The sequence below is a fragment of the Phaethon lepturus genome, unplaced genomic scaffold, assembly GCF_000687285.1.
Source record: "Phaethon lepturus isolate BGI_N335 unplaced genomic scaffold, ASM68728v1 scaffold503, whole genome shotgun sequence".
Lineage (NCBI taxonomy): Eukaryota > Metazoa > Chordata > Aves > Phaethontiformes > Phaethontidae > Phaethon > Phaethon lepturus.
The window spans coordinates 16,158-38,603 of NW_010530987.1; the positions used below are offsets into that span (position 1 = coordinate 16,158).

General features: G+C 40.5%; 1 protein-coding gene across 1 annotated transcript; it reads right to left on the reverse strand.

Annotated features, from left to right (window-relative positions):
- Positions 1-1,902: 1,902 nt before the first annotated feature.
- On the reverse strand, positions 1,903-21,959 carry GEMIN8 (gem (nuclear organelle) associated protein 8). The gene is made up of 2 exons (XM_010284400.1): positions 21,524-21,959; positions 1,903-2,187 (listed from the first exon to the last, which is right to left on the reverse strand). Exons 1-2 carry the CDS (start codon positions 21,882-21,884, stop codon positions 1,937-1,939), a joined length of 612 nt encoding a protein of 203 aa, XP_010282702.1. The 5' UTR covers positions 21,885-21,959; the 3' UTR covers positions 1,903-1,936.
- Between the last annotated feature and the right edge of the window lie 487 nt (positions 21,960-22,446).

Genomic DNA, 22,446 nt, shown 5'->3' on the forward strand with positions numbered 1-22,446 from the left:
ACAGAGAGTTCTATGCACATTAATCTGGGACAGGGTTTTCCCCCAGTGGATGCAACAGCCCTCTCATTCATTTTGTACCATACCATGCGTGTGTGGTATTGACTGGCATTCCATTGTGCTTCTCAATATGTTAAAACTGTCCTTGCTCTAAGTTCAGCCTTCCTTAAACAATGCAACAGCTAAAAGAAAGCTTTAGCATCTGAGAACTGGAATGCTGAAGTATGGAAGCTTGTTTATGAAAAAATAAAAATAAATTACAAGGTGTTATGAAGAGAATTTATTTGGTCAACAAAAGGAAACCCAAATAAAACATTGAGTTTCTGACAAAATCTGCCAAAAACAAGAGCAGGACTGTTCATAACCCTTTTCCCTCTCCTGCCTTACACAACTCTTGGAGACTGGGGGCTTTCAATTTCAGCATTCAGTTTAACTCCATCTTATCACACCTAAAGTGAAGGAGGTGGAACTGAAATGAAAATGCTGCTTTGAAAAAACATAGTAACTATTAATAAAACCAAAGATATTCCAAACTGCACTGCAGACTTGCTTCTGCTGCAGAAGGCATAGCAACTGCTGGTGTGTGTTACAAATCTACACATGCTACAGAGATATACTAGACAACAGGCATGAACTGAAGTTAGCATTTTAGTTGTGACCTTCCTCTATTGCCAAAAACGCACATGAATATTTGTCACAATTAAAACAGCAAAAGGTTCCTTTGCCCTGACATGGAAATGCTGCTTAATAAAAACTACAGCCCTTCAGCACACGATGATACACAGTGGCAGTGCTCAGAAGAAAATCCTTGGAAATGTTCAGGGTACCATTTTCTAAGGAGTCACCAGTACTGAGGGGTCAATTCTGCCTCTCTTTCATAGACCACCTGTGTGCCTCACTCCACCTGGTCAGCTATTTGTGGGGCAAGCACAACTCACCAAAAGTAAAGTGACATCAGTGGAGCCAAACAGCCTGTATGGATGGATGAGTACACACAGAGGGACATCTAACTTGCCTATGTTTAAGCTTTCTGCATGTAATATGCAGGTGAGTGTTGGAAAGCTGCACCTAAAATAAACATAGCCCTCAGAGCTACATGGCTTCCACACCTCCATATACAGCACAGATGTACCCTTAGTCTATCAAACTAATAGGTCTTCTTTAAGGCTTCAAAGTAATTAGATGCTTTTTATTAGAATGGCAAAAATCACTGTAGGCACTGTAGGACTGCTTTGTCCTCTTAAGTTTCTCTTCTACGAAACAGATCTCTAACAGACAGGGCCACACCAGGCTTCTCCCTCACTCCCCCCACCCCCTTCATTAAAACATTTTTCTATATAATTTTTGCTTTGGAGTCTAATTCCTGTCAAACAAGTATCAGTCTGGAAGAAAAACTTCTTGCTTTATTATAAATCTTTGAAAAATAATTCAAATGGCTGGGCTACAGTAATTTGATATGTTGTATCTTGGCCAGTGGGCTCCCAGTTCTCAAAAAAATCCAAGATTAGTAGACATAACACTTCAAGCTGTGCTCTGTTAAACAGGATCCAAATGCTACTATGTTAAATAAGACTGAAAAATGGGACTACTCAATTTCCTAAATGGGAAGAGCAGACAATTCATATAGTCTTTTTCTTTTTGGCATTGCTTTAAGTTTTCCCAGTTCACTGAGTATACATATTGCTATGTTCCTGGCAAGCATGGTCAAGGGCAGGTGGGTATCTTATTACTACTTGACAACTGTATGTAAGTAGAATGGACTGGGACTATTGCTGACAGACAGTGTAAATGAAACACAGGGCAAAGAAACATGCTGCCCTTGCCGGCCTTTGCCCCAAAGCCCAAGCAAAACCAACATTTGCGGTGTGTTCTTTCAGCAGCACAATCTGAGGCATCCGTTCCTACAGCACTGCGCCACGTCAGAGCACAGCCCAGGTACTCACAGCTTAAGGGGAATAATGGGCCAGTATTTGGGCTGCTTTTTGTCACAGTTTCTATCAAATATAAGCTGCATGGCAGCCTCCATTGCCTGGATTTTGGCAGCTTCAGCACCATACAGCTTCTTCATTTCTGCCATTCGCCTTTCCCCAGGTCTTTCTGCAGGTGGCTGCACAGAACGCCCCGTCCTTCTGTGAAGGTCTTGATCAGCCTCCACGTACTGCTGCTCAGCCTCCAGCTGCTGCTGTCTCCCTAGACAAAACAACCACAAGAGATGTGAATTACTGAGCTATCAACCAGTCACATTTTATTTTAACTTTTCAAATATAACATATTCACATTTGTGCTGGGTCTAGAGGGCCGGGAACCACACATTCTAGGGTATAGCCAACTTCTGCAACATAGAAAACAAATCGCATATTACTTATCCTGCTGTGCTCATTAGGCATAGTGACAAATTCCTACTAAGCCGCATGATAAAGCCACGCTGAAGAAAGTGGGGAGAAGGGAAGAAGGTCCTGAAATTGAATCCTAAGACTGCAGAAGACCTCTGTATTACTAATAACAAGTAAAAATCAGTATTGCTTCATTTCTCCCCAACATACGCATGCCCTGAAAAAAAAAAAAAACACCACACAAAAAACCAAACTGAACCAAACCCCACAAAAAAAACCCAAAACAAAACCAAAAAACTAAACCCAACCCAAGAGAGTTGTTTTCCAAAGTAATGACTTTACAGCTGAGGTAAGGAAACAATGCAACTTCAGCTGAATCACAGTCAAGAGAAAATGTAATCAGTTACTACTCTATGAAAATTAACAAATCCATCTGTCATGTGTCTGCCATCAAGTGCATCCAATGAAATATAGCTGTAAGCATTGTGTTTAGATAAACTAGCCAACCTCATCCATTTCTCAAGACTTGCAAAGTTCAAAACTGACAGCCTTACTGCTGTTGCTTTGAAGACAAAACAAAACAGCACCCAACATACATCCCTGCACCACATCTTTTAAAGAGGATTTAAAACAGTTCAAAGACATGAAACATTTGGACCAATTTGTCATCAAAAATCCTCCTTGCTAAGCCCAGTCGGGAAGCAAAAACTTGATTTTGCATGCCCAAACATACCTCCATTTCCTGAGTGCTGCTCTAACGGATAATAATGCTCTATGCAGTTAAACCAGTAAAGTGCTATACAAGACTTGCCTCTTATGGGGACTTTTCTACAAGATGAAGAAAATCATCTGGCAGTTGTTGAACTCCTTCACCTACCAATAACAAATGATGGTTCTCAAAACTGCATCACAGAAACAGTTCACTAATACGAACATTTAAAAAAAAAAAACCAAAAACCAAAAAACAAGAACAAAACATCAAAAGCAACAGAGTGTCCACAGGTCAGGATACATTAGTCACATACAGGACATGCTTCTCAGTGTTTGGTGCCATTATCTCTTCTCTCCTTCCCCTAAAACAGAGATTTAGCTTTCACAAAACACATGACATCTGCAAACCCTAACCAAAAGTTAAGTATCCTGACATATCTGTGTCAAACATCTGCAGTTTATTTTCACACTGGAAAGTACTGTACAGAGCAGCCAACTGACTGTCTGTCAGCCTTACTAAATGAATTATTCCCTCTACCTCATTCACAGAAAATAGACATTTTAAACTGTATAATCAGAAACTTCAATTCTGGCATCTGTTTTTATGACAGGGACACACAAAGCTTTTGTCCTGTCATTTCAAACACCATCCACAGTTTTGTGTTGATAGTTGAAGGGCAGAAGTGCTTGAGGGGTTATTAGAAACGTCTTTCTGGAATAGATTTCACTTTCTGTGATTTTGCTTTAAGGTCACACCCTTGAAGTCTGCTGCACTGCCAGAATTCATGAGGAAACATACATTAGAGTCCATATGTGTTTTTGGAAGAGTCAGATTTATTTGGTGTCAGGCCATTTTAACCAGAAGGTCCGAATTAAAAGAATGAACGCTGCCTACAGAGGGCTCAGCACTATGAGAACAAGCCGCAGCACTAGGGCTATGCCTACACAGGTTACTTGCATCCCATTGAAACAAACTCACTGGGACACCAGACCGCCCACAACTAGGTAACGTGCTTTTAAATACGAACTTGAGGTAAATTACACTGAATAGTGTTAGACAGAAAACAAAAATCTACGCCGGAAAACCACTGTCTCCCACTGTAAGTTACACACCAAAACTCTGGCAGGGCAGGAAATCAAACCCATATTTGTTGATGCTCTTGTGCCACAAAGATAATGCCTTGTACTTCTGTATGGCCCAGGGAAAATTTTTATTCGTTAGTACCATAGCTGCATGCTAGAGCCAGCTGCTTCCTCGCCTGCTGTAGAATGCTCTCTGATAGTTCATTGCACTCAATAACACTTAAGAAAAACTAATTTCTCTGGAGATAGATAATGAATTCTCCTGTTTGGAAATTAAATGGGTCTCTAGCAGAAGCTTTATGTTGGATGACTGGATTACAGTTTAGCGTGCGTCAATCTCCATTTTGTAGCACAAAGTAGTTCATAAACCCACAGATCCTAATGGTAACAATCAAAATAATACTAATTTAAATTCCATTCTCAAAATTACCTAATGAATGTCTGCAGTATATGTTTTACTTCACACTAATCAGATGTACTGCCCTTAACTTTCTAACCTTTTACTATTCCATAGCTACTGGTTAAAAAATTCCCCCGAGACTAAAAATAGAGTCTCAGACACATAAGTCAGGTCTACAGAGTCCAGGCAGCTGGGAGAGAAATCTGCTACAGGGACCCACAGCTTTTTGTACCAAAGGCTAAATTTGAGCATAGAACATGGCAGCTGTTGCTGGTAATACCACTGTAGCTGTGTGTAATACGTTGCAGTTTCAAATCAGTTATTTGTGGAGAGATACTACCATGACAAACTCCACCGTCAGTGACGGCACTATTTGCTGTCACAGACAATCAAGGAAAGAGAAGCCATGGAACTAAAGGGGTATGTAAACTACTGCTTTCCCACAAGCAGTATTTCCAGCCAAACATAGACATAAGAAATAGATAGGAGAGAAAGCTTTGTCCCATTGAGATACACACTAAACTTTCTTTGCTGAGGCAGGGGCGGGGAAGTAGAACTGCTCTTATTTCCAGCAGTCTGTGTTCTATTACCTCAAAATTTACTTTAAAAACAATACAAAGCAATGCAACTTGAGCTAAATGTGCAACAACCTCTTCATCAAAAAGATGACAACAAGCATCTGACAATGGAAAAAACAAACAAACAAAATTATAAAGTGTCTATAGCCCAAAACCTATGGAGGCAACCAGAATTTCTCTGAAGCAAGCACCAAATATTCGTCCATGAATTAGGTAGCAAGGTTTATCAAAACACTAATTATCAGCCTACAGCAATGAAATCCCCAGCTCATTCTCAAATCAGAGTTTCATACTCCAAATTCTTAAGTCATTGTTCTGCCAAGTTACAAATGTGAAACAAATAATTTTTTTTTTTTTTTTACACAATTCTAAGTAGTTCCTCCTTCCACTTCACACAGACTAAAATAAATCTGCTTTCTTTTACAGTATTCAGCTTCAACTATTGGCAACCTCCCCCAAGTCATGGAACAGTATTTTGCAAATGTTCACAAGGCAGGCAGGCAGCTGCAGTGGTGGTTGGTTACAGCACAAAGGAAACACATTGCTGACATTTTCCTAACTGGTCATTCCCATTGCTTCCCAAAGATGGTCTTCCTCTCTTGAAGCTCTTTTCAAAATTAATGTATTCCTACCAAGTCCAGTTCTGCTGGGAAGTCATCATGACCTGGCCAAAAAAAGCTGAGACATCTTTCTCCAAACACAGTAAATAGGCTTTTTTCTTCATATTTAAGGAATACTGAGATCTCTACCTAACTCATACTGCATCATGGGACATCATCAGTGATTCCAGGCCTTTTGAAAGAAGGTTTTGGGTTGTTGCTTCACCCCCCCCACACACACTTTTCCCACCTGTTATGGATGATTTTTAATCTGGGGTATACGACCTGAAAAGTGAGCAAATATAGACAACTACCTCCATCCTCAGGGAGTGCCAAAAGCAGGATAAACAGCAACTACTATCTTAGCTATTCACCGCATTTGGGGCTTCATATGCACACAAATGTCCCCTTACATACTTTCAGCAAAACTATGACCTAAGCCCTTCAAGCCATAAGCTATTTTCCCCATAGGCCCTTAGAAACTCAGATGTCTTGTTTCGCTTATTTTGTAAAAAGGAAAACGTCATATACTTTTGGTAAATTTGATCCTCTTTGGTTTTCTTTCTTTGTAATATCCTTTGAGAAGCTTAAGTAGTAATAAAAAAAAAATTCCTGTCTGGAATTCATCCTTTTATTAAAAAAACAAAAAACAAACAAACAAAAAATAAAAGGAAAAAAACAACCTCAAAACCAAAACCCAAATAAATTGTCTTATTTGGAGAGAAGTCTCCATGGAAAGACTTTTCAACATTAAAAGGAGATAGAAGTTAGGAGGGTAATGATCTATGTTGAATTTTTAATGAAGGCACTGAAAGATTCATCCCCAGCACTGTATGTTTTCTTATACCATTTTTAGCTCTTAGTATTTATACATCCAACCCTTGGCCCACTCTAGCCAGTGACCACATGCAATCTGATGACATTTCTTATATAGGCAGCCTTCTCCACAGCCTCTAGGTGAACACACTCTCCAGTCTGCCACGTTCCCGGGCTCTGGCCCACATGATGGTAGTTATGGAAAGAGACCAAGGGCTTGCTCCCCATAAGTGTCAAATAGCCTTTACCGACTTTCAGTGATATTGAACTTTCCCCAGTCTTCATCTGTTTTTCCTTTTCTGTGATTTCAGACTGACCTATACCCCTGTTCACATATTTGCCTGCTTATTTCAAATTATGAATGATTTTCTGTTACTGCTGCATGTGCATTTTCTCAGCTTTCTCATCTTGTCTTAAATGCTACCTGAGCCGATCTTGAGCAGCCCGCACTAACAGAGTTAAAAACACTACCCATTTCTACTACTAAAATCTCCTAGTTCTCTCTTTGAATGCCACTTCCCACAAGCCTATCTGCTGTGTTAAATATTCTGCCCACACAGGCTTCTCAATGCAAAATGCCAGCTTCTTCGTCTCCCTAGAACAGCTAAGTACCTTTACCATAAACGTACACAAGTTTTTCTGAAGTGATAGCATCAGACCTTTTTATTATGCCCGTACTTGCATGAACCAGGCACATCATGGAGAAAACCAAAATCTTTGCCTAAAGGAATTCCAACAGAATAAGGATTTAAATCTGAGGATTTGTAAACAGGATATTCAAGGAGTTTAATTTCTACAGAGCTCTGAATTTCCAGAGGGCTGACATCTCAAGCATTATTCTTTATCAAGTGCAAAGCTTTGCAGGACAAGAGTTTCCATCAGTGGGAGCCTGTGAGATACAAATAACTGTGACCTACCTCCACATCTGTCAAGATAAAATATTCTGGGTTGCCGGAAACAGCACAGTCTCACTTGTTGGAGGGTTATTTTGGAACACTAAGCAACTTACAGAAATTGTGGAAACATACTGAAAGAAAAGAGTAACGATTTTATAGTGGAATGAACAGCCTCATTCTAGCTCTAACTTTGGCTTGGGGAAAATAGACTTCTGTTTAAACTTCTCCTTAAATTTAAAACCTTGTGCTTGCAAAAAATGTAACAAAAGGATTACAGATGGCACAACGTCAACCTCCCCCTTCCCATTTTTAACAGGAGAAGCCTGATCTTCAAAGAAGTGTAGACAGCTAGACCATGTCTTACTATGCCCGCAGCCTAACCTATGCAGAAAAAACAAATGCTGTAGCTGGCTTGAAAACACTAATTTGGAATAGAAGTGACTTTTTGGGGGAACAATTGCCTGCAATGATAAGCTCTCAGTCACCAGAGTCACAACCACCTTGAAAGAGAACTAACAAAAATGCTGAAGGTACTACTACAAGTATCTACACTGACAAGTTTTCCATCTGCTAGTTGAGAAGGGAATGAGTTAAAAGAAATTGAATATTTCACCACATATATCTACAAGCAATGCAATATTCTCAAGAAAAAAGAAAATGTTCTGTTACAGGCTTTGAAGTAAGAGCAGATGTGATTCTTTGGCAGGCTTGTGGCAGTCTGAAACCGTGGTTCCATGGACATTTTTCTTCCTTCAGCTACAAAACCAGCTTATGCAGTTTCTGCTTCCCTCCTTCTCCCTTAGCTATATGCTCCAGCTACCAGGCCCCTCAGGGATGCTGCTACAATTGTCTAAGGGGCCATACAGTGAATCCTACAAAAAAAGCCCCAACCAACCCAAACCCAACAAGTTATATTTAATCCTGGTACAGTTCAGTGTCTTGGCACCACACATGCTGAACTAAAGGGGCAGCACTGTAGCAGGAGTGAATGGCTGGGAAGAAAAATTGCTTAACCCAGCTTTGGCACCAAGACTTGTTCATTGAAGCACAGCCTGACTGAAAACCTATAGGTAAAAGCAGGGAATAGCCCAAGGTAAGAGAGCATGCTCCCTGAGAAAGATGCAGTTGCAACAGGCTGTCTAAGCAGACAGCAAACAGATTTTGCAAATCTGAAGTGCTCGGTCTGATACCTTCTCTTTCACTATAATACAGATCTTCTACACATTTTAAAGAGGACAGCTCTGTAGAAACAGGGCAAAATTACTTACCAAGACAGTAAATGGAGAGAAACTACCTTTGCAATCAAAATGAATAGAAAGCTATTTGATATAAAAAGCTATATGAAAAGTAAGGTTAGAACCAAGGTGTTCCACTTCCACCTTTGCTACTAGGTGGTATGTACCACTAAATTAGTTAATTAACCACATGCCTTACTGTAATGAATCTGTAAAATAAATCTAATACTTTCCTATTGGACAGAGAGTTTTAAAGAATTAATTATCTCACATTATTTTGAAATCTGTGGGTTAAGCAACTGGCAGAAAGTTAAATAGTTAACTGGAGAATAAAGAAGCCGATTTCTGTTTTAGAAATAGGATTAAAAACCAAAAAGGCTTGTCTTGTGGTCTCCAAAACAAACTGCCAAAGATCCTAGATGGAAACAATACAAGCCTTCATGTCCGTGTTTACACTCGCAGTAGGCTACACTGGTTACTGCCCGGCTAAATAACAAATCACCTTTCTTTTATTTTTTTTCTCTTACTTACCACAATGAAACCCTTAAGAAGGGATATTCTTATCCCAACCATAAAATGAACTGAAACAATCAAACTCCATAAACATGAAGCAACCAGCTATCCCAGTGGAACTTCAGGTGAAAGCTTGCTCTAGAAATCTGAATGCTCTACATGCAATTCATAATTAGGTGTATGTACATCTAGGATAGAAAACACACAGGCAAGCCCGGGGTAACCAGGGGTCTGTACCACACCAGAGACACCAAGGTGTCCAGACTGTACGTTTGTGTCATCTGACAGAATTAAACAGCCAGGAGGCTGCTGACCGACCACTGCTGAGACATTAGTACAGGATCAGGCACTGGCAGCTGCCTCTAGTAAGGATCAAGTCTATATCAATAAGATTAAATACAGACCAGCTGACTCTGCACTCCCATCCCCCAAAACAACTCCAATCTGTCGCTGATGGCAACAATGCTGACGCCAGACAAAGACAGCAGTGCTAGAGTAAACAGAAGGATTACTTAAATCTATATATAACTGTATCCATATAAACACATACATGCATATATGGCACACTCAGAGGAGACTGAACAAGGAAATATTCAAATTTAAAAATGCTTCTTTAAAAGCAAACCAGCACAATGAAGAAACATGAGTTTCACAGTCATTTTTCACATGTGCCCTGAACAGAAATTAAACACAGGCACTTGGAAGAAAGTGTTCCATGATGTACAGGGCACTAGACAGCTAAATAATACTGAAAGCTTGGTGCTTTCAGGCAAGGAAAAAAAAAAAAAGAAGTAGCCTGTACTAGTCTTCTAATCAAATTCACACATTTGACCTTTACATTGAAATGTCTTTCTTGACTCCAGCCATAGACTACATTGCTGAATTCAACTTTGTTTTATTGTATGACATGAGAAAGCAACTCAGTACTATATGCAGGGAAATCCGAAACTTTATAAAAAAAGATTTGAAAAAAATTTTTGAGAGCAACCTGTAACCATGTCTTTGATTTTCTGAAAGGAAGCATACTCAGGCTGTATACTCAACTGACCTAACTGGCAGGTCCATGAGTTAGTATTACTGCAGTTATGCAGAATTAAATAACAATCTCTGATCCAGATAATATTTATTTCAGCAAGTAAATATGCTTTTTTTGCATGCTGTTACTGAACTACAGTGTGCTGCCTGACCAATCATTTTGAAAGACCCATCTGGAAAGAGGGTCAAACTAAAGGAATCAGCAAAACGTAACAGAACTTGTGAAAGAAAGGGCCGAGGGGTAGCTTTGGAAACTTAGTTTACCTCTGACCTTCTGAGTCTCTCATTGCCCGTTTCAACATTCTAGTAAATCAAATGAAACAGACTTACATACATGAGGATAACTGCTATGCCCAGTATTAAAAACACAAGAAAAAACATTGGGAAAACATGCAGAAAAAATCTGCAGACGTGCATCTATTGGAAACTTGCACAAAAGGGAAATGTTTGACACTAGAAATAATTCCAGAGTTGGTTGCTAGAGTAGAAGTCTGAGTGTGGCCTCCTTTCAAAAGGACAGCTGGCATCCTGCCCTTCAGAAAGTTAAATTGTACTTCTTAGCAAGTGGGAGCTCCATGTCTCCCCTCTGTCACTTCAATGGCACAATTCACATGTGAAGGAAGTGTTGAAGTGGCTTGATGAAGAGAAGATTATACATGAGGAGAGCCATCAGACTAAAAGCCCATCTAGCCTGACAACCTGTTTGGACACAGGTCAGTAAGTAACGCCAAGGGAAGAATGCAAAAGCAGAGAATGCAAATAACTACACATCACCAGTTTACCTACTGAGAAATGGAGAGATCATCAAAAGGCAGATAATCCTTCCTGCACTCCTCCAAAGCCATCCAGATGCTCTGCTATCTACCACCTCAACACCTCCTCCACCAACATGTCACACATGGTGGTGTGACACCAGTGGCCAAAAATCCCAAAGCAATGACAACTGATGAATTTTAAAGCGAGTCTTCCAATCCTTCTGCTCAGCAACCACAGGAGAAATTGCAGACCTCAGAGAAATGAAGGTGTTCTGCAAGACTTGTGCAGAGCTAGAGAGCAGCAGTATTGGCTTGTTAGTATTTGAACAACCATATTAAAACTGAGGACCAGCATGCTGTTTGGAGACCTATATTCCACACATGGTACTGTCTCCATAGTCTGGACTCTTCTACCATTTTTCAGCCTCCTCCCCACAATACCAGTGGCCAAAAATCCCAAAGCAATGACAACTGATGAATTTTAAAGCGAGTCTTCCAATCCTTCTGCTCAGCAACCACAGGAGAAATTGCAGACCTCAGAGAAATGAAGGTGTTCTGCAAGACTTGTGCAGAGCTAGAGAGCAGCAGTATTGGCTTGTTAGTATTTGAACAACCATATTAAAACTGAGGACCAGCATGCTGTTTGGAGACCTATATTCCTTGGCAAAGTTTCTCCAATTTCTGTGAATACAGAGCTGACTTTTAGAGCAACAACCACCACTTCAGCAACCACAAATGAAATTAAACCCTGGAGATTCTTACTCAGCTCAATGTGAATGATAACAAACAACAGTAAATACCCATGTTATTTATTTCAGCACAAATCTAATTTGAGTACAAATATCCATTTAAGATTTACTCTCAATTCTACATTGCCTCTGTGATTTCTCAGTGTACTGCAGAGCAGTGTTCTGACAACTTCGACATATGTCCTTGAAAATATCAGGGGGAAGCTCTGACATCCAGATAAACATGTTTGGGTGCTTTGGAGGCCAATAACAATTGTAACACTGATGAACAGCTGGATCAATCTGTACTGAGTATTTCATATGCCTGTAGCACAACTGTTTCTTGGTGTGTTGTCATATCAACTTTCTCTATTTTCCCGAGAGATAGGGAAGTGCTATAATCCCTGTATTACAGGTTCAAATAAAAAGAAAATAGACACAAATTCCTAAAGCAGGAGGTGCTTTAGATTCTTTGGAATGGGCTTTGCAGCAGAGCATATCACAAGGTGGGACAGGTGCTTAACCCAGCCACTGGAAAAGGTAAGAATGACAATGTTCCCTTGTGCCTTGGGGTTTAAGATGCATCCTCCTTTGGGTATAAATGACTAGCTCCCATCTTCCTGGAAGGCATGGTTGGAAGAGAAATATTACTGTTTCAGATATTTGTTTCTAAATTCCACCTATGTTGAAAGCTTTTGTGGGTCTAGTCCCCAATGCCATGTTCGAGGTCATGATGGAAGTCTGTAACGGCCACCCAAGTCTGACATGGGTAGCCTAACAGTCTCTGTCTCTCTCACTTGATTCTGAGCGTGTGAGGAAATGAGTTTCAAAAAGACCCAGGCAGATGGAAGTCTCCAAACTCTTAGCTTCTGCCTCCACATCACCCACATTTCCTTAATGATGATGGACGTGAATTCCATCTGGATGCTTCTGATAAAACTGAGGCACAGTGAGAGATGTTGAAAAGCAAACAGTGCTTTTGAAGTCTTGGCATTAACAGCATGCCATTAAAATTAGCAGGGGTAAATTATATGTCTCCAAGCAAATCTGTACAAGAGGTTTGCTTTATAACTGAGACACCTAAAATGCGTAACGCTAGAGATATTTTGCTGCCATACTCTGTTGTAGATCACAGAATCACTAGGTTGGAAAGGACCTTCAAGATCATCAAGTCCAACCATTAATCCAGTGCCACCATGTCCCCTAAACCATGTCCTGAAGCGCCACATCCACACGTTTCTTGAACACTTCCAGAGATGGCGACTCCACCACCTCCCTGGGCAGCCTGTGCCAATGCCTGACCACTCTCTCAGTGAAGAAATTTTTCCTAATATCCAATCTAAACCTCCCCTGGCGCAACTTGAGGCCATTTCCTCTTGTCCTATCACTAGTTACTTGGGAGAAGAGACCAACACCCTCGTCGCCACAACCCCCTTTCAGGGAGCTGTAGAGAACGATAAGGTCTCCCCTCAGCCTCCTCTTCTCCAGACTAAACAACCCCAGTTCCCTCAGCCGCTCCTCAGAAGACTTGTGCTCCAGACCCCTCACCAGCTTCGTTGCCCTTCTCTGGACACGCTCCAGCACCTCAACATCCTTCTTGTAGTGAGGGGCCCAAAACTGAACACAGGATTCAAGGTGCGGCCTCACCAGTGCCGAGTACAGGGGCACAATCACTTCCCAACTCCTGCTGGCCACACTATTCCTGATACAGATTTTACAGATAAAGAGCACAGAAAGCACACAACATCATTGCATCCATTTCCACCCTGGTCTTTGACATATGCTTTTCACAATTACTCCAGTGCTGTACACCCTGAAATTTTTAAACATTCTTGCTACAACAACAGTTCCCCCAGGTAGATATAAAAAGAAACGTTGTGTTATAAAATGCTTCATTCATAGCCCACACTGTCACTGTCACTTACAAGGTTGCGAGTATCACACTGAAGGCAGATGAATTCAGATTTATCAGCACAGAACTGAGACAGAGTTCTCTCCCAAGTCATTTAAAGATCCAAAAATGCTGCACGTGGCACCTAGATGGAACTAGTAATCAAGGAATTTTAGGGGAAATGGAAAAGTGCATAAACTGTGAAGACAGACTGCCCGAGACGAGTGATTAGTACAGAGCAGCTTTTATGCCACTTTTCCCTAGAGCTGTGCCTGTCAGCATGGTCTCACCTGCTCTCTTCCACAGTAGCTGCAGCTGCTTTCACAGGCTCCCCTGCAGGGACAAAGAATGAAGAGAAGACTAGGGGAGCCACTCAGAGCAGCTGCCGATGCTAATGGCATAAGCAAGCAGGCAGACCTGCCTTCAAAAAATTACCAGCACCAATTCTGAGTAAGTAGGGTCTGTGTCTTCCCACACCAAACTGTTCCCATATGAAGTAATCTTCCGTAAGAGCCTTCTGAAAGCTATTTTTGCTCTAACAACAAGACTGGGGAGGAATTCCTTGTTCCACACATGGCCTCTGAGCCCTGGGGTCCGCCTGGTGATTCTTTGCCAAAGCTTTGCAGAGCCCAGCTATGTCACAGCAATACCCTCAAGCTTTGGAAACTGCACAGGCACAGAACAGGCGTTGACACTCTGCTTGTCTGACCTAAAACTGAATTACCACACGTATTTTCTTTGTACAGCGAAAGTTTCAATAGCTAATCCATCACAGCTATGAAAGTGATCATGTATATGATCCTTCTGAGGTAAGCAACTATTAAGAAACAGCTATCAAAAGCAGATCTAGCACATGGATGGTGAGGGACAAAGGCAGCTGAGAGGAGCAATGATCTGTGTCCTGCACATCTTATTCTCATATCCTCAAGACAAATCCAGTCAGAAGGAATTTTACCACAGCACTCATTTACTAAGACCTGTAACAATGCAAGATTACTAGACTTCTCTTACTGACTCATGAATAACTTAGGGATAATAGCGCTCTGGGAGAAAGGGTAGCTCATATCCTGTATTTGTTCAGTGAAGATGATGTCAACAGGATGCCTTTTGGTCATAGGGATGACATCTAACTTAACTGTTACGCAAAAGGTCTGGAATGAACAACTCTTCTCAGACCATATTGTTCATTATTCTACCACTTGAGGCTTTTGCTTACTTCCTGCTGAATATGTACAAATTGAGCCTCTCAATAAGCCACCTGAGGTATGTACTATCTCCACTATAATAACAGGAACACATTAGAGAGACAAATAAAAGGTGACAAATTCAAACACAGGTTTCCAAAGTTTAAGACATATTTTCACATTAAGACAGCTATTGAGGCATTCTTCATTTCCATCAAATGTAAGAGGAAATAGAGGTGTTTGACATCTTGGCATTCCTCTTAAAGCAATGTCTACACTCCAATTACACTGAACTACATGAGCTTCTCCTCCCATGCTCCTAGCTATAAACCTGCTGTAACTCAAATACCAGTACTCCACAGCATGCTTAGAAGAACTGAGCCCAGTACAGCCACTGGCAGACAGGGCAGTAGCATTCCAGGCCCCAGCTCCACCCGACTGTCCAGGCTGCACACATGGCAGAGTGGTCCACAGCACCCTCAGATATCACCTAAGAGCTGAAACCTGGGGCAACCCTCAGCAGCAAAACAAGCCTGGCCCCGCAGTTGCGTACTTTTGGGAGTTGCCAACACTGTCAAAGTCTCAGCCTGAGGCACATAACAAATAAGAACAACTTCACATATAACTTCCAGTTCTATATATTAACCTTCACACAACTCTCCTGAGCATGCAGCAGAGGATACCCATTTCTGACTGTATCTGGTCCAGAGATACAGAAAGTGCAGTTTGCTCAGCAGCACCTCAAGCTTTCTAGTGTCTCTCTTCCATTAATTCCTGTAGCAGGAAGGACACCTGTACAGCACAATGTCCATTCGTGGCAAAATGTGTTGGATTGATAGGAAAGACATAGGTCCACACAGCAAAGCTGTACATTCTTCCAAGCTCAAATTCTGTCTCTAGTATGAGATCCAAGGACATTTTCTTGACTATCACATATTCTAGGAACGGCTGTGTTCCTAAATTGATACTCTTAGTACAAAGATAATCTTGTCTCTTATGAAACGGATATAAAACTGTGCCCAGCTGTTGCTCTCCAAAGCAATTCAGTCCTTCTATTTTTGCAAGTACAGATTATTTTCAATATTAAAGCAGTGAAAATTGTGGCACTTTTCCTTATTTCTCTAGCAGGGAGGCATTTTCTCAGCTGTTGGCTTCCAGTACCAAGCAATACAGCCTCTACATTGGACACAGTGTGTGCACTTGAGAAGATTCTGCTGCTACACAATAAAAGGTTCAATCATCAAGACCAGAGATGTGGTACAAAAGGAGAGCCTTTCACATTTCTCCTTCAGTTCACAAAAGAACATGCTTCAAAAGCTTCTCTGAAGCACCCACAGATACTGCAGAGAGCACTCTTATTTAAAAGGCATTTCTCAGAAGCGTCAGCAGTTCAACTTCCAAAGATAGTGGTAAAAGTTCATGTAACAAGAAGACTGACAAAGCCAAGGAGGTTAAGCAGAGATTTGTAAGGTGACCATCCACACTGCTTTGACAGTTTAGGGTAGGGAAGAAGAAACAAAAAAGATGCTGGTGACCAAGAATAAGAATTTGAACTACAGTCTGATGGAGAAAAAGACAAGACAAAGATCAGGGAGATGCATTTACCAAAAGCAAAGGAAAGAAGGAAAACATGGTGGCAAAAAACCTGCATCAAAGTCTATTTTCCAGTGAAGCACATGGGCCTTAAAACCAAAAGCTTCATGGATCTGGTACTACTCAAAACATGGAAAATTCCATTACTCCCTCTTCACAGAAGATGCAGTGGAAACCATCATCTTTCACAGAAAAAGAAACCCAAGGGAAAAAAACCTACAAATTGCAGATCTGAAACAAACATTTTCATTCACCATTTCCTTTCAATTTTTTAAAAGGTTTTCCATCTGGCATGAAAATATTAAGTTGAGACAACATTATTTTGGGAAAAGCTGGAGGGTATATGTGTGCAATACAAACAGAGGCTTTAATGGAAAAAACTAGTCACAGCATTAACAACTGACAGACTACCATCCTTCAGTAATGAACTGACATGATGGTACTTTCCTTTGCTTTTCTTTGTTTTTAAATAAAGGACACTGTCTCATTGCCTGTTGACTACTACAGAATAGTTCTCAGTGTACTCGCAATGCTGTATTCACTCAATTACAGTAGCAATTTTCTGTTATATGTAGAAAGGGAACAAAGAAAAACGGCATCAGGGCAAACTACATGTTTCAAAGGCTAAGTTTAGAAGTGTAATAAATATGTGCAATTAGCCTATTTACTGAATTGTTAGGCTTGTGAATCTTCTTTTCTTAGTTTTTGTCGTTTTAATTCTTGCAAATATAAAAAGGCAACTTACTATATTCTGTCCTTTACATCTAGGATGCTTACAGAATTCAGTACACTACCTAGGTCTGACAGATATGGTAACCCAGAAAAGTAACTTCATGATTTTCAACAGCCAGAGGGAAGACTTTTAAATGCAACTAAAAATATCCCCAAGAAGCACAGTATATTAGGATCACCAGTTACACGAAGAACCAGAACAACAGACTAGCCTGACAAGAAAACCCCCTAAAAAATACAATCACTAGATAATTATGATTCCATATAAAGAAACAACTGAAGAGGAATGAAATTAAAACTGTCCGTAAGGATTTTAACCAAACGCACTGTGTATCTAGAATACAAGATAAGTTTGTAGCGCACTAATGTTTGACTCCATACAGACTCAGCAAAACACTGCTCACAATTACTTTGGGGCATTCCAGGAACACATCACTTGACTGCAACACAGAGAGGTGGTAGATGCCCCATCCCTGGAAACATTCCAGGTCAAGTTGGACAGGGCTCTGAGCAACCTGATCTAGTTGAAGATGTCCCTGCTTACTGCAGGGGGGTTAGGACCAGATGGCCTTTAAAGGTCCCTTCCAACCCAAACTATTCTATGATTCTATGACATGAATATAAAAACTAGTAAGAATTTGACATGAATTCAAACACAAAAAAAAAGAGTTTGGTTTAAAAGAGGTTGTACGTGAACAACTGCATCACTGCTGAAGTGTTAAATCATGCAGCAAGGCTCAGTGTTTGCCAGTTTCAAAGGCTTTACTGTGCAAGTCAGACAATCATTGCAAATGACCACTGTGAAAACAAAACCAAAAAATCTCAGTTAGGAATCTGTTTGTTCGTCAAGTTTGTGATAGTTACTGAAAAATGAAATAAACCTGAAGTTTCCTTCTCTGGCTAATCTGACATCATGGCTTTCTTATCTTTGAAACTTTTCTCTTTCCAATTAGCATGAATACTTGTATTTCACCATCCAGACAAAAATGCCTTTCCCACCTTCATCTCACACCTATTTTAGTCTTCCACAGTTTGCAAGATCTTCTCCTCTGATGTCTGTGATCACATTTACTTCCAGCAGACTCTAGATCAGGCATTAGAAGTGAAGAGTCTAACATCAGCTAGGATTCATTTTAGTCCATTTGATTATCCTTCTACATGTTGATGAGACATGGCTCGTGCCTGGGAACCAGCTACTTGTAAATCAAGACTCTTACTATGCATGTCTAAAATAGTTGCATTAAGGCCACGTAGTATTTCCTAATTTTGCAGGGCTAGAAAAACACCAGACTAATGGAAGTCATCCTTCACAAAGACAGATCAGACCTCCTCCTCTGTACTGGTATCCCCTTCCTTATGGGCCAAAATGCCCTTTCTATTTGTCCCATTGCTCTTCTTTTCCCACGTGCCTCACACTTCAGTAACCTGTCAATATACATATATCAAAGTGTTCCACAGCATTCATTTTAAAAGAGCAAGCCAGGTGCCTGCTCCCAGGTGCACGCTCCCAGGTGCACATCAAGGTGTAGGGGTCAAAGGCTGTGAACTCCACCTGAAACTCCTTATTTATGCCAGAGAAAGAAAACATGAGACACAGCCTTGCCCTCAACTTTCCATATCAGCTGGCTTCAACTGATCATCAAGGTCACTATTGGTATTCTCCTTTGACATGCCCAAATATTCTCATTCAGTTTAGAGAAAACTTAAAACTCATACCTCAACATTACAAACATCTCTTCCAGAAATGGATGCCTAAATTTCAGGCATTACTGAGCTTTACAGTGCCCAAGTTTCTCTACAAATATGCTCTTAAGGTGTGAGAGGCAGTCCAGGACATACAGTTTGGGATTAAAAGGAAAAGGCATCAGAGAGGAAATACTTGGGTGACTGTGACTTTGGGTCACAGTGGGTTTCTTTTGTGGATGTATTCTTTCCATCTTCTTGAGCATCGATACAGAATGACAATCATTCTTCAGCACAGTACGAAAGATATAACGTGATAGCATCATTATGAATCGCAGCTTAATGAACCCCTAAATTTAATTTTGTTCAGAAACAGCATGCAGGAAAATTAATAACACTACCTCCTAAAGGAGAGTGGTACTGCCTTCAATACAGTCTCCATATTAGCTCATTTCCACACCATCAGGGAAACAATGATTTTCCCCTCCTCCTGCTGCTTATGTTTTTTTCTTTTGAGAAACTTCAAAAGACTTAAAAAAATAATCTATTTTCCTTTCTTACCACCACACAAGAAAAACTTATTTCTGAAAGAGATTATACTGTATTTTTAATTAGTGACAAAATTAGCATTTAGATAGCACCATTCACCCAAGAGTTTTGTGGCAGTTTTAAATTTCAATTAAATCAAGTACTTGTTTACTTTTTGATGCTTTGAGGAGTTACAGACAACTATTACTACTATCCTCACTTTATCAGGGAAACTACTAAAGAAACTGAGGCATGCAGTAGCTAAGACCAGATTCTGCTTACATTTGCATGAAGATCTGGAATAGCGCTGCTGAAGTGAATGGAGTTACGCTTACCCAGAACTAGGCTAGTACATGGCACACAGCAGAGACCTAATTATTCCAAAAGGCTCCATGTACCGCCGTGGTGAAAGGAATAAAAGATCTGTATTCTGACTCACAGACCTCTTCCCAATTCGTCTGCTCACCATAAAGAATGAAATATTTTTAGCAAGAGCAGCCAGTGAGGGATCAGGAAGCGATTAAATAGGGGAAACTATTAAAGAAACTGAGGCATGCAGTAGCTGAAGACCAGATTCTGCTTAGATTTGCATGAAGATCTGGAATAGTGCTGCTGAAGTGAATGGAGTTACGCTTACCCAGAACTAGGCTAGTACATGGCACACAGCAGAGACCTAATTATTCCAAAAGGCTCCATGTACCGCCGTGGTGAAAGGAATAAAAGATCTGTATTCTGACTCACAGACCTCTTCCCAATTCGTCTGCTCACCATAAAGAATGAAATATTTTTAGCAAGAGCAGCCAGTGAGGGATCAGGAAGCGATTAAATAGCTATACCAAGGTTACATAGGATATTTGTGACAGAGAACGTCTCTGAGCCCAGATTTCCTAACTTCCAGGATAGCATTTTAATCACTTGCACACCTTTAAACACCACTAACCATAAAGACAAAATAAATCCAAAGAAAATGTATTGCATTTGTAGAAGTAGCTGAGTATCTGAAAGCATTCTGTACCATCCATCAAAGGAATGTTTCAACAGAGAACACCAAGCTCCTTCTGCAAAAGCACAATGAGAAAGGGATGCATGTCAGGCACTACCACTGAGCTACTTAACTCACTTCCCTCTGCTAACCAGATCAACTGTGCATCACACTGATGGGAAGCGTGAAATTAAGCTGAGGTGTTTCAGCTCACCAGATAGCCTCTGATCAAAGAACTTAAAATAACACAATTTTTCTCTCTCCCTCCCAATCATTGCCTTTATTATGCATTTTTACAACATTTCCCTCTTTCAGAGAAAGCAGAGAAAGCTCTATTAAACATTCAGAGTATTTCCTATTGGGAGTCATGTGGGAAAAGTTATTTTCACCATGCTGCTTTCTTAAAACATACAATAAATTTGCCTGCAACATTTGTATATGCAGTAAAGTGTCAATAAAGTACAAAATAATCTTTTATTTCTTTTAAGGATTTCACAGAAACAAAGATGACCAATACCTCTGAGAACCAAGACCTGAGAAAAATTTTAAGTCTTTGGCTTATATTCCCTGCTTAAGGACTTGGGTCCAGATCAAGATGCAAAACAAAGAGAAACTTGTGGTATAGTACTGAATGAAGAGTACCCTAGGGATGCATGGGGAGAAGAAAAAGGTCATGGAATTTTACTGTTGGGTTAGCCAAAGATTAACAAACAAAATGGCTGCTCCATGTTATAAAATACATTGAGGCTTACTCTAGGGTTTAGTGATGTAGTAAAGCACTTCCTCTGGGTTCCCCTCTCAGACATATAGCATGCTAACTAGATTTAACCATAAAAATCCTGGAGTTTTTCCTTCACCACTGAAGAGGAATATTGTCTTCTGGACAAGTGTGTTATTCTCATCTTTGCAGTCATAATTTTCTCTCTCTTAATGAAATCACAGAAATCACAGAAACACTAGGTTGGAAAGGACCTTCAAGATCATCAAGTCCAACCACTAATCCAGCGCCACCATGTCCCCTAGACCATGTCCTGAAGGTTGAAAAACCTTCAAACATTTTCTGACACTTATTTCTTACAAACAGTACTTAAGTGCACCCACCAGTTTTGCCTGCTTCATTCTTTTTCGCTGGCTCACTTGCAATGCCCATTTCTGTGAATTATTACAAAACCTGTAAACATTGAAGCCATCGCCATCACTCAATGTTATGGCCACGAAATACCAGAAAACACAGAACAAGCATGGACTTACGCAGTTCTTCGCGGTGCCTCTCTGTCTGTGCAAAAAACTGACGAAGCTCCTCTGTGATCTCCATGTTACTCAAGTCATATTCTATTTCCCCTTCAGATTCAGAGTCCTCCTCCATTTCAGAGTCCCTGTCAGTATCCTCCCTCTCTTGGTGAGCATCTGTGTACTGCTGAGCTCCTGCATGGTACTGAGCTCTGCCATGTGGGCTATAGCTGCAAGAATAGTTGTGGGTATGTGGAAGATCATTCCCATCCCAATCTGAGTAGCGTCTACTTGGAAACACTCCAGGGGGATGCCATGATAGGTGATACAATGACTCCATGGCTTTCCTGTAGGCTTTCTGGTGCCTACGCATCCAGCGCATGGCTAAGTCATAGTGTTTCCAATATCTTGCATACACTTGACGAGAATACCACGGCTCTGCTGCATCTTCCTGGGGCCAGAAAAAAAGAGGGGGAAAGAACACCAAAGAAAAATAAAAAAGAAAAAAAAGAGAGAACAAACGGTAATTGAGGGTTTGAACACTTAATGTGTGCACTTATTTCATGCATAAACACAAGTGCAAAGTCTGCTTTTTAATCATTAATCATCCTTTTCCTATGATAAACCATATAGATCTGAAAGAGGACAAGTATTAACACACTGCAAGTGCATTACACTTCATTACTCTGACAAGAGATTGTTTTTGCATCAACACAACTACCAGCGAAGAATTAGCAATAGAGAAGTTGTAGTGTCCTGAAGGAATTTTCAAAGTTTTCATGGTACTACAGTGGGAGTCAGTTCTTTTTAGGAGATACGCTGTGTGGATAGGTTCCACATTTCTTTATCTGCTCACGTGAGTTGTAAGAACAGAATCATTCCACGGTGTATGTATTACAACCTACACCTGATTTCCAAATCCGCAGACAGAAAACACAAGAGAT